The 13975-nt window shown below is 42.0% G+C and overlaps 1 protein-coding gene across 2 annotated transcripts in view; it reads left to right on the top strand.

Moving 5' to 3' along the window:
• LOC112221611 (TOX high mobility group box family member 2) overlaps positions 1-13975 on the top strand; it is a 115691-nt gene that overhangs the window by 44825 nt on the left and 56891 nt on the right. For both annotated transcript variants that reach the window (XM_024383786.2, XM_024383785.2), the window contains exon 2: positions 1937-2032. In XM_024383786.2, coding sequence (XP_024239554.1) covers positions 1937-2032 — 96 coding nt within the window. The remainder of the gene's footprint in view (positions 1-1936; positions 2033-13975) is intronic.

Here is a 13975-nt window from a genome sequence, read left to right as displayed (position 1 = left end):
TTCCCCCCTCATCAATCTACACACAATACCCCATAACGACAAAGCAAAAATAGGTTTTTAGTCATTTTTGCTTATTTATTAACAATAACAAAATGGACACTTTACTCAGTACTTTGTTGACCCTTGGCAGCAATTGCATCCTCAACTCTTTCGGGTATGATGCTACAAGCATGGCACACCTGTATTTGGGGAGTTTGTCCCATTCTTCTCTTCAGATCCTCTCAAGCTCTGTCGGGTTGGATGGGGAGTATTGATGCAAAGAGAATTTTAGGTCTCTCCAGAGATGTTCGATTGAGTTCAAGTCTGGGCTCTGGTTTGGCCACTCAAGGACATGTCCCGATGCCACTCCTGCGTTGTCTTGGCTGTTTGCTTAAGGTTGTTGTAATGTTGGAAGGTGAACCTTCACTCCAGTCTGAGGTCCTGAGTGCTCTGGAGCAGGTTTTCATCAAGGATCTCAAGGATACTTTGCTCCGTTCATCTTTCCCTCAAACTTGACTAGTCCCCCAGTCCTTGCCACAGAAAAACACCCCCACAGCATGATGCTGCCACCACCATGCTTCACTGTAGGGGTGGTACCAGGTTCCCTCCAGACATGCCGCTTGTCATTCAGTCCGAAGAGTTGAATCTTTGTTTCATCAGACCAGAAAATCTTGTTTCTCATGGTCTGAGAGTCTTTAGGTGCATTCTGGCAAACTCCAAGCGGCTGTCGTGCCTTTTGCTGAGGGGTGTCCTCCGTCTGGCCACTCCACCATAAATGCCTGATCAGTGGAGTGCTACAGAGATGGTTGTCCTTCTGGAAGGTTCTCCCATCTCCATAGAGGAACTCTGGAGCTTAGTCAGAGTTACCATTGGGTTCATACATAGCGGGACCTTATATAGACAGGTGTGTGCCTTTCCAAAGCATGTCTAATCTATTGAATTTATCTCAGGTGGACTCCAATCAGGTTGTAGAAACATATCAAGAATGATCAATGGAAACAGGATGCACCTGAGGTCAGTTTCGAGTCTCATATTGAAGGATCTGAATACTTGTGTAAATAAGGTATTTCTGTTTTTCCTTTTTAATGCATTTGCAAAATGTTTTTGCTTTGTCATTATGGGGTATTGTGTGTAGATTACTGAGGATTTTCTTTATTTAATCAATTTTAGAATAAGGCTATAATGAAACAAATGTGGAAAAACTCAAGGGGTCTGAATACTTTGTGTGCATCTGTGAGTGTGTAGAGTGTGTTCTCATGTATGTGTTTGTGTGTGTGTGTATACATTTGGTTATGAATCCTCAATGGTTACAATTCACAGTGACCTCTCTTTCCTGTGATTCATCCTAGCCCGAATAGCACAGGAGGTTGGTGAAACCTTAATTGGGGAGAATGGGCTTGTGGTAATGGCTGGAGCGGAATAGGTGGAATTGTATCAAATACATAAAACATATGGTTTCCAGGTGTTTGATGACATTCCATTTGCTCCGTTCTGGCCATTATTATGAGCCGTTCTCCCCTCAGCAGCCTCCAGTAATGTATAGATTGCTCTAGTTTAGGCCAGCCAGCCACTACTATGAGGCTTGAGAGCTCTATGGTTCTCCACTAGTCTCCAGAGCCTTGGCTCTGTGCCAGTGTTCAGCCCCACTCTCTCTTGGGGGTTGAGGGGCATGGGGAGTGGCCGGTAATGTCAACTCATTAAGCTCCATTCTTCCTCGTGCAGCGTTGCACTGTATGGAACCACTGTTTGAGACCCATGTCATTACCCCTCCCCCTGCACGCATGTGGAGGGAAGGGTGGAGAGGGGAGGGTATTACGCGGATTGATATGTTCCTTTTGAAAATGCACTGCTTGTAACTCCTAAAGGGCCTCCCTCTTTTTTCTCCCCTCCTGCTCTTCTCTCTCTCCTGTCTCTCTCACTCTTTATTTCTCTCTCCCCCCTGTCTCTCTCACCACAGGCCCGGTACGGTGTGGGTGAACGAGGAATTCGGCTCCTCCACGGTACCCCACCCCCAGGCTCCAACCCAGCTGGGAAAAGACTGCCCACTGCTGGGGTGAGATATGGCTAAGGCCCCCCTAACCTTCCTCTATACTAAAGCCCCAGAGGGTGTTCCCCATGGATTGGTGCTGAGCCCCTTGAAGGTTGTGATCCACGAATTAACACTCACTAGAGTCTAGAATTAGCGCATTAGTGGTCCTCCGACATGCCAACAAGAAAACCCAGAGGCACTTGTATGAAGGGAATGTACACACACACACACACACACACACACACACACACACACACACACACACACACACACTCACACATCGAAGAGTCTCTAAATAGGCGCGACTATAGTCTAGTAGTTAATGAAACCATCCCTTGTGCTTCCTCCATGGTAGTCTGTCGCTCCAAACGTCCAATCCCACATAATACACATCAACAACACTGCAGTCTTCAATAAGTCACACAAGGCAGCAACACAACAGTCTACCTTTTGACACGGAACCACGCAGGGGGGAAAAAAACAGCCAGAGATGTAAATAGACTGATACGTCTCCTTTGCTTGTAATGATTTATTTTTGTCACTGCCAGAACAGTCAAAACTTCAGCTGCACTTTTTTAAAACATTTTTTTATTTTCCTTTTCTCTTTCAAACATTCATATGGTGCAGGGAGGCAAGAGAGCAGTAGATTGCATTAAGATAACCAATTATATGCGTGAGGAAACAGAATTTTTTTTCTTCCACTGCCGTTATCTGATGTTGCGGTGAGCAGAGGCAAAGGGCTGGGGTAATGTGACATTCACTCTGCCCTTTATCTCCCCATCGCTGTTTACCAGATTCAGTTAAAAGTGGGTTCTGCTCTGCATCCTCTCCCCCGCCAGAGAAACCCCACATACACACCCACACACACACGTGCAGACGCACGCGCACACACATTCACGCACACACATACACAAACTCCTTCCCCTCCCCGCTCCACGGCTACACTTTGCCATTACATTTTAATGTGTGTGTGGCTTTGTGTGTGTCTACAGTACAGTATACTCTTTGGTGTAGTTTGTGGGTGGATGGGTGAGGTAGACATAAACTAGATATACACAAAAGAATGTGGACACCCCTTCAAATTAGTGGATTCGGCTATTTCAGCCACACCCATTGCTGACAGGTGTATAAAATCGAGCACACAGCCATGGATTCTCCATAGACAGACATTGGCAGTAGAAGGGCCTTACTGAAGAGCTCTGTGACTTTCAACGTGGCACCATCATAGGATGCCACCTTTCCAACAAGTCAGTTTGTCACATTTCTGCACTGCTGGAGCTGCCCCGGTCAACTGTAAGTGCTGTTATTGTGAAGTGGAAATGTCTAGGCCCAACAGCGGCTCAACCGCAAGGTGGTAGGCCACACAAGCTCACAGAACGGGACTGCTGTGTGCTGAAGAGCGTAGTGCGTAAAAATCATCTGTCCTCGGTTTCAACACTCACTACCGAGTTCCAAACTGCCTCTGGAAGCAACGTCAGCACAAGAATTGTTCATCTGGGTTTCCATGGCCGAACACCCTAAGATCACAAAGCACAATGCCAGGCATCGGCTGGAGTTGTGTAAAGCTCACCGCCCTTGGGCTCTGAAGCAGTGGAAATGCGTTCTCTGGAGTGATGAATCATGCTTCACTATCTTACAGATGAATCAGAGTTTGGAGGATGCCTGGAGAACACTACCTGCTCCAATGCATAGTTCCAACTGTAAAGTTTGGTGGAGGAGGAAAAATGGTCTGGGGCTTTTTTTCATGGTTGAGGCTAGGCCCCTTAGTAGTAGTGGAGGGAAACCTTAATGCTACAGTATACAATGACATTCTAGACAATTCTGTGCTTCCAACTTTGTGGCAAAAGTTTGGGGAAGGCCCTTCAGCATGACAATGCCCCTGTGCACAAAGCGAGGTCCATACAGAAATGGTTTGTCGAAATCATTGTGGAATAACTTGATTGGCCTGATCAGAGCCCTGACCTCAACTCCATAGAACACCTTTGGGATGAATTGGAACGCCGACTGCGAGCCAGGCCTTATTGTCCAACATCAGTACCCGACCTCACTAATGCTCTGATGGCTGAATGGAAGCATGTCCCCGCAGAAATGTTCCAACATCTGGTGGAAAGACTTTTCAGAAGAGTGGAGGCTGTTATAGCAGCAAAGAGGAAACCAACTCCATATTAACTTCCATGATTTTGGAATGAGCTGTTCGATGTGCAAGTGTCCACATACTTTTGGTCATGTAGTGTAACTTTTGTTTGTTTGTGTGTGTGTGTCTGTGCGTGCGTGCGCAAGTATGTGTGCTTGTCTCGGTGCCTGTGTTCAGTTCTTGTCTACCTCTCCACTTGTTACCCCATGTATGCTCATGTTTAGGTTTCTGCCAGTGCACAGGTTAGCCTACACTACAATATATTGAAGTCCCATTGAGACCACAGTCGCTTTTACAATAGAGCACTGCATTTTACACTTTAAACATTTTTAGAATACAAGCAACAGTTAAAATACACAAAAATAAAATAAAAAATGATATCAAGGAAAACATCAACATATCTCAGCTAGCAATTCTTCAGTCAGTAGCCTAAACTGCCTAAACGGCACCAGAACATCCAATTTCAGCGAGTTGTACAGATTGTTCCAGCAGTGAGGCACATCAAAACTTAAAGCGCATCTACCCAATTCGGGGAAGTCCTGAGGAATCACAAGAGTTAAACAACCCTGCGAAAGTGTTTTGTGACTCATGTCTTTATACTTCAACAACAAAGTGAGGTATGTTGGAAGCTTGTGCAGAAGAGCTTTGTAAACAAAGAGGGAGTAATGAAGTTACCAACAGGACTAACCTTTTGATACAGGATGCAGAGATGTGTATTTAAACTGTCACCTGTGATAAAGCGAAGGGCTTTATGGTAGACGGCATCAAAAGGTTCAAGAGTAGTCGCTGTTGTATTCCGATAAGTGGTGTTACAAATGTCAAGAACTGGCAGGAAATTTGACTGTACAATCTGCTGTTTCCTGCTATTTAGGGAGAGGCAAGACCTGTTTCTAAAAAAAGAAGCCCCCTTGAAACCTTAGCTTTTTAACCAAATCATATGGGCTTACAGTTTCACCTAATATCCCCTCTAAAGTGAATGGCTAATTGTAGTTGGCTCATTAATTTGATACGATGCTGTTCATTTCTAAGGAAGTGTTTCCTCAGACACGGGTTAATAGGTGGGCTGTCAGCAGAGGCCACAGTGAGAGGATGGGGGAAGACGGTGTGGGTGGTACACATTTTCCAGGGATGTGAGCAAGTTTTATATGCACACACACATGTGGGCTCTTTTACTCACATGCTCACACACCTTCTCTGATGTACACACACATCCTTGTCACACTGTCAAACCAACAGACACTCAAGTTCATGAAGAGGCACACACAGATGCATGCACCCTCACACACGTAAGATACTTGCAAACATAAACATGTAGGCCAAGACTCACTGCATGTAAACAGTATTTATTATGAAGCTATTTTACATTTCCTATCCCCTATTGTGGGTTGACTAGACCAGGTCAATGACACTTTTGTTATACTATGGCAGTAGTTTTAAATTAGATTCCTATATATGCTTCAATCTTTTCTAGTACTGTGTTTGAGCACACTGTATGTTGCTCTACTATCATCTTGGCATTGGTACTAAAACAAAGGCTATGTTGAGTTCAAACTCTATCTGTAAGTATTGTGAAATTATTATTTTTACATTGCAAGTGAGTTGAAAGTTAAGGTTGAGATTGGTCATAGTGGCCATATCGAATTGCGGTAAAATGGGTGAATGTCTAAAAAGGCGTCATGCATATAGGGGGAACAGGGGCACGTGCCCTCTTCGATTAGTCTTGTTAAAAATAAATACATGCTTGCCCAGATACAGTGCATTCGGAAAGTATTCAGAGCCCTTAACTTTTTCACAAAACAATTACATTACAGCCTTATTCTAAAATGGATTTACTCATCAATCTACACATGATACCCAATAATGACAAAGCAAAACATGCATTTATAAATGTTATAAAAAAACAGAAATACCTTATTTACATAAGTATTCAGCCCCTTTGCTACGAGACTCGAAATTGAGCTCAGGTGCATCCTGTTTCCATTGATCATCCTTGAGATGTTTCTACAACTTGATTGGAGTCCACCTGTGGTAAATTCAATTGATTGGACATGATTTGGAAAGGCGTTCGCCTGTCTATATAAGGTCCCACAGTTGACAGTGCGTGTCAGAGCAAAAACCAAGCCATGAGGTCGAAGGAATTGTCTATAGAGCTACGAGACAGGATTGTGTCGAGGCACAGATCTGGGGAAGGGTACCAAAACATTTTTGCAGCATTGAAGGTTCCCAAGAACACAGTAGCCTCCATCATTATTAAATGGAAGATGTTTGGAACCACCAAGACTCTTCCTAGAGCTGGCTGCCTGGCCAAACTGAGCAATCGGGGGAGAAGGGCCTTGGTCAGGGAGGTGACCAAGAACCCGATGGTCACTCTGACAGAGCTCCAGAGTACTTCTGTGGAGATGGGAGAATCTTCCAGAAGGACAGCCATCTCTGCAGCACTCCACCAATCAGGCCTTTATGATAAAGTGGGCAGACGGAAGCCACTCCTCAGTAAAAGGCACATGACAGCCCACTTGGAGTTTGCCAAAAGGCACCTGAAGATTCTCTGGTCTGATGAAACCAAGATTAAACTCTTTGGCCTGAAAGCCAAGTATCATATATGGAGGAAACCTGGCACCATCCCTACTGTGAAGCATGGTGGTGGCAGCATCATGCTGTGGGGATGTTTTACTGGGAGACTAGTCAGGATTGAGGGAAAGATGAACGGAGCAATGTACAGAGAGATCCTTGATGAAAACCTACTACAGAGCTCTCAGGAGCTCAGACTGGGGTGAAGGTTCACCTTACAACAGGACAACGACCATAAGCACACACCCAAGACAACACAGGAGTGGCTTTGGGACAAGTCTCTGAATATCTTTGAGTGGCCCAGCCAGAGCCCAGTCTTGAAACCTGACAGAGGATCTGAGAGGATCTGCAGAGAAGAATGGGAGAAACTCCCCAAATACAGGTGTGCCAAGCTTTTAGCGCCATACCCAAGAAAACTTGAGGCTGTAATTGCTGCCAAAGTTGCTTCAAGAAAGTACTGAGTAAAAAGTCTGAATACTTTCTGCACTGTAGGTTCCCAATCTCCCATCCTTATAACTAGCTACATGTACCAAGAAGCCATTTCAGGCTATCAATCAAATTATAGTAGGTAGCTTGTCTAACTATCTAAGCTGGCATGCCTGCTGGCAAGTTTGGTAGACTTTAGAAAAGCAAGCAATAATTAAATGTCCGAATAAGAATCACATTCCTTTCAATTTACCCAGATTTTTAGCAGCGATGCAGAGAAGCATATATATATATATATATATATTTATATATATTTATTTTTTTTTTTAAGAACCACAAGTCAGGAGGACAGCTCAAGAAGTATGCTATGAAGAAGAAGTAGATATGGAGAAAAATATAAAAAAAATGTTACACCAAATTAATAATAATGATTATGACTCTAGATTGCAGTAAAAAGCTGTTTCTGATGTTTGAAAAATGCTGAATTCTCTGGATGGAGGGCCTAGACCCACTTCGGACCAACCCCCCAGTCATCCTCACGTACGTTGTGCCGCATCTGATTTTTGGGGTGCATGGCGACCATGCTAAAAACTGATTCAATCTTTCTTTCAACTATTGACCTGTGAGCATTGCTTGATTGGGAGATTGTGCATCGACGTCAAGATTTTTATTCTATTGTACACTCTCGCAGTGACAACAAGACCTTATTAAGCACCACCCCACCTAACCCCATTCCACAGTGCCTTTCTCTTCAATCTCTCTTTCAATCTCTCTGTTGTTCAAACTCTGCTGTGTTCTAGTGGTTTGACTGCAACAGAAAGTGGAGGGATGGAAATAATCTCAGCTGGCTGACATTTTCTTTTTTTACCACCCATACATATTTGCAGTGAAAACAGGCCTCCATAGATTGTCAAAAGTTGAATCCATCCTTCTTTTGCTCTTCATATTAGAATATATATATTATAATAATTAGCACTCTACTATGAATTAGAACTACATTGATTCCTGGACCAAATAACAATACCAATGGAACATATTCCTTAATGGTAGAAGTTAGGCTCTAAGGTAAGCTAATGAGACTGGCAAATAGGGGGTATTTCATATACATTTGTAGTTGGATTCATTCAGGTGTAATGCCACAGAGTTTGACACTCACCCGTCTAGCTCGTGTGTACTGCTAGCTGTAGAGATGATCATATCTGTAATAAAGATCGGTGTACTATGTATAGATAAAGACATATTTGCATCTGCAGATGAATTATGTGGTAGAGAGGGAGAAAACAAAAGGTGGATGTGAGGCACTAGTGGTGGCAGTTAACTAGCACTGCTGCAGCAGCTCTGTCTGTGTAGTTGGGATCAAGCAGTCAGAACCAGGAAGAGGCCCTGTTTCCCCTTATCTAACGACAACAGAGCACATGTTGCCATGGCCACAGGCTGCTCTCTTTGTGTGTGTGTGTGTGTGTGTGTGTGTGTGTGTGTGTGTGTGTGTGTGTGTGTGTGTGTGTGTGTGTGTGTGTGTGTGTCCATGTCCATTGTTTTCTCCGGGTGTGTTAAAACATCAGGATTGTCACTGTGGTAGACACACTTTTCTCTCCTTGTCGCCATTATAACTCTGAGAAACATTTTTCTTGTTCTCATTCTCTTCTTTCTTTCTTTCTTTCTTTCTTTCTTTCTTTCTTTCTTTCTTTGTGACAGGTTGGGCCCTCACAAAATTCAGTCACACATTGTTTCAGGAAATGTTGAGGTTGAGGTTGGCGAGGACCTTGTTCAGTTAATTGCACAGAAAGAAAAAGGGAGAAGGGGGAGATGGAGAAGTAGGGTGCTCAAACAGACATGCATATTGCATGAGTCCCTCTACTGCACCCCTTTCTTCACAGAATGGCTGAGCAGTGCTTGTTAATTCCGCTTGGTGAGATAATAATTTTTAGTGAGAGTTAGTGTACTGTACTGGCAAAAGCTTTTAAAGTCACAAGCATCATACACTTTTACACCTAGGGTTACTATAAATAACTTTAACCCATTTTATAAGAGATTCCCCAAAATTGAAATATTCTAGGCATTTATATATAAACTCCAGTCGTACTTTATCAAAAGCCTTTTCAAAATCAGCTATGAAAACCAGGCCTGGTGTCCCCGATATTTCATAGTATTCTATTGTTTCCAGTACTTGTCTTATATTATCTCCAATGTATCGTCAATGTAAAAAACCTGTCTGATTAGGATGAATAATATCTGACAATAGTTTTTTAATTCTATGCGCTAGGATTTTTGCATCACAACACTGAAGTGTAAGAGGTCTCCAATTTTTTTTATGGACTGGATCTTTATATATACCACTTGGGTCCTGTTTCAGTAAGAATGATATCAGACCTTCTTGTTGCGTGTCTGATAATCTACCATTTATATAGGAGTGGTTAAAACATGCTAATAATGGTCCTTTGAGTATATCAAAGAAAGTTTTGTATACTTCCACTGGTATGCCATCCAGCCCTGGAGTTTTCCCATCCTTAAAGGCCCCAATTGCATCAAGCAGTTCCTCCTCTGTAATTTGGCCTTCACATGAGTCTTTCTGTACAGATGTTAATTTTACAATATTATTAGGACAAAAATCCATACAATTAGTTTCAGTTAGTGGAGATGGAGGAGCCTGAAATGAAAACATATTCTTAAAGTACTTTACTTCCTCTTTCAAAATATATTTTGGTGAATCATGCGTGACTCCATCATTTGTAACATGTTTTAATACATTTTTTTAGGTAGCATTTCTATATTGAAGATTGAAAAAGAATTTGGTGCATATTTCCCCATATTCCATCCAGTTCGCTTTATTTTTATAATCTATTACACTGGATCTTTCTTGAATAAGTTCCTCCATTTCGTTTTTGTTTTTCCTCTAACTTATTCTGTGCCTCTATGGTACCGTTTTATTGCCATCTAACTGTACTGTTAGTCCTTCAATTCCCTTGTTTAATATGGACTCTTTTGATCTAAATTGCTTTTGTTTTATAGATGAGTACTGAATTGCATGGCCTCTAAAGGCACATTTAAAAGTGTCCCATACAATAAGGGGATCTGCTGTACCTATGTTATGTAGGAAAAAGTCAGTTATAAATTCTTCTGTCCTAGATCTAAACAATTTATCATCTAGTAGGCTTTGATTAAATTTCCAATATCCTCGCCCACATGGAAATTCTGTAAGAGTAATATATATGCCAATTATGTGATGATCCATCCACATTCTGTCCCCTATCAACACTTTTTAAACTTTTGGTGCCAGAGAGAATGGCATAAGAAAGTAGTCAAGACGACTAGCTTGATTAAGCCTCCACCATGTATATTTCACTAGGTCAGGGTAATTAAGTCTCCATATATCCACTAATTCCAATATATCCATGACATTCATGATTTCCTTAAGTGCCTGAGGGTGATCGTTTGTAGTGTGATTTCCTTTCCGGTCCATAGAGGTTTTTAAGACAGTATTAAAATCTCCCACCATAATAATAGAGTCTAGTGTTGCTTGTAGAGTTGATAAATTCTTATAAATATTTTCAAAGAAGCTTGGATCATCATTATTCGGACCATATAGGCCATATCTGTTTATTGTCCAATAACATACACTGCTCAAAAAAATAAAGGGAACACTTAAACAACACAATGTAACTCCAAGTCAATCACACTTCTGTGAAATCAAACTGTCCACTTAGGAAGCAACACTGATTGACAATAAATTTCACATACTGTTGTGCAAATGGAATAGACAACAGGTGGAAATTATAGGCAATTAGCAAGACACCCCCAATAAAGGAGTGGTTCTGCAGGTGGTGACCACAGACCACTTCTCAGTTTCTATGCTTCCTGGCTGATGTTTTGGTCACTTTTGGATGCTGGCGGTGCTTTCACTCTAGTGGTAGCATGAGACGGAGTCTACAACGCACACAAGTGGCTCAGGTAGTGCAGCTCATCCAGGATGGCACATCAATGCGAGCTGTGGCAAGAAGGTTTGCTGTTGTCTGTCAACATAGTGTCCAGAGCATGGAGGCGCTACCAGGAGGCAGGCCAGTACATCAGGAGATGTGGAGGAGGCCGTAGGAGGGCAACAACCCAGCAGCAGGACCGCTACCTCCGCCTTTGTGCAAGGAGGAGCAGAAGGAGCACTGCCAGAGCCCTGCAAAATGACCTCCAGCAGGCCACAAATGTGCATGTGTCTGCTCAAACGGTCAGAAACAGACTCCATGAGGGTGGTATCGGAATCCCCACCGGCTAGGTACAAAGTCGTCAAGGTTCTCATTAGCAGCTTTGAGAATTTCCTTGTATAGTATGCTCTCCCTTTAGGGGGCTTTGGCTTTGCAGGACCAACCCTGCCAAGCATGCTCAGAATCTTGGTCTCTGACCGCATTTTGGCTGCATACAGACCGCTTACAGCAGGCCCATAAAACAGTTAGGGACTTCTCCTTAGTATCTGGGTCATTCAGGTGGGTGTCTAGGGTATAGGGTTGTGGACCGTACCATTAAATTAGGATCATAAATAAATAATTAAATATAATTTATTTTAAAAATGTAGTTCCCCATGATAGGACAATAAATAAATAAGACGTATAATTCATTATAGAAGTATATCCATCATCTGAACAACATTGAAAGCCCTCTCATACCCCGGCTCACAGCAATACATTGGTTCTGGGATATGCAACCATATCATTTCTCACTCACTCAACTTTCCAAACATAACAAATAAAATAAAAAATAAACATACACCACACCAGCCACACATACTGTGCTTTCTGTTTACATAGTTTTTACTTCACCATGTTGAATTAGTGCTTGTGTGTTCCAATTAGTTATATGTGAAGATATATACAAAAGCAAAAAAATGTATAAATTGTATTGTTACAATCCATAACCGGGCTAGAATTGTTTCATTATTTTCCTCATCTATGAGAACTTTGTAATTTTAAAATAACCATGGAGTAGTCTTTGTGTCTCTGAACAACTGGTTATCAATATATAGTTTATCAACGACGAGAGTTACTCGTTTCCCTTTTAATATATTTTCTTTGAAAATTGGATACAGAACTTTACGCCGTTCTGCAATTTCCTTTGGAAACTGATCATTCATGCCAATTTTGGTCCCAGCAAGTCTTTTACACAGGCTTTTAACCAATATTTTATCTTTAAATGAAGCAAATTTGGCAACGATTCATGTTGGATTTTGTCGATAGCTTCACGTGGAATCTTAAGCGCTGTAAGGAGGAACTCTAACTACAGATTCAGGAACTTCCCCTTCTTTCTCCTGGATACCTGTAAGTATCAGATTCTCTCTCATGGATCTAGTCTGTATGTCCAGTATATGTCCAGAGAACGGTGTTCTCCTTTTTAATTTCATTCAATTCGGTTTCAATCTTATTGACAGTCCCTTTTAGCTTGTTTGTTTCCTTCTCCAATGTTGCAGCTTTTTCATCACTCATCTCGAGGCTTGCCTTCAACACTTTTATATCCTTACTAACTAATTCAAGTATACCCAGTTTGTCATTTATTGATTTTAACAGAACCGTTTCGACCTTTACCATTCCCGGTGGTGAAAATATTAAATTGTCTGTGTCTGTAGAAGAGTCACGTTTTCGTCTCCGTCAGGTTTGGGTGTTGCTTGTTTTCGTAATATTTGCCGTTAAATGTCTTAAGATTTGTTTTGTGTTATTATCCAGATTGAAGGTTATCACCCACCAGATTGTGCAGTGCTAATATTTTAGTCCAACTTGTCGATGTTGAATATTACGTTTTATCTTGAGGTGCTCCACCTAACTTCGTTCAGTCAGCCATTACATGTCCGCAATTTCTTCTTACCTGTCCCTCGATTCCTCAACTCCTTGCACGTCGACTCCCGGTGTCAACTCCCATTTGTGAGTGTCAAGACTCCAAAGATTCAGTGTTTTTGGAATGAAGGAGACTGATTAGTTGCTGTACTTCCTAGAACACAAACACTTGCATCTTTCAGTATAGGCAGGTCGGCCACCTGGCAGACAGTCAGAACCGTGCACTAGGCCGATCCATTGGCAATCAAAAGCTGTATCACGCGATGGAATGCTGTCTTTCACAATTTCTTGGCTTGCAATGTCTTGTGACTTCAGTAAAGCAAGGGCCCACAAGTATCATCAATGAATAGGCTAGGATATTGAAATGAGCGAGATGAAAGACTTCGCTCTCACACAGTCACACTATTGAGCCAGTATGTTGCTTACTTTCTGCGTCAACATAAAACATTTAATTAAAAAACTGTTTGAAAAATTCTTGATTGAGAAAATGCTCTCTGCTAAAAAAGCTATTTTTGTTTCTTTTTGACCATTTGAATTGAAAAACAATCACAGTAAGGTACTTAATTGTTACCCAGAAATGATTTGATATTGAGAGAAAAGCAGCTGCATTGGATCTTAACATTTTTTTCCTTCAGTTCTTGAGTCCCATTTGGTGCCTAGTGAATAGAACCCAATGGAGTGGTCTAATTGATCAGCCTGTTTGTTTTCTTACTGCCGTTCAGCTGTAGGCCTATGCTGCAAGCTAAAATGTGACGTCAGGTCTTTGTAAGGTGTTTGAATTGTTTTAACTTTGGCTAGCCCACCAAGGGGAATGGATTCTTTAGTGTAATGGTGGGATAGCAGACATGGGTACAAATTTGAAATCTTCAAATACTTTGAGTGTTTGCTGTAACCTACCAGGGTTAGCACCAGAGATGGAAGAGGAAGCGAGACATCCCACTCCCTAATTTATTTCTGGTTACGTTACAGTCAATGTTTACCACCCCACTAAGCAGACCGGAACTGACCATTCTTTTCAATGGTTAAAAG

The sequence above is a fragment of the Oncorhynchus tshawytscha genome, linkage group LG22, assembly GCF_018296145.1.
Source record: "Oncorhynchus tshawytscha isolate Ot180627B linkage group LG22, Otsh_v2.0, whole genome shotgun sequence".
Classification (NCBI taxonomy): Eukaryota; Metazoa; Chordata; class Actinopteri; order Salmoniformes; family Salmonidae; genus Oncorhynchus; species Oncorhynchus tshawytscha.
Note: the sequence above shows the minus strand (reverse complement) of the source record. Positions and strands in the feature narration are given on the sequence as shown.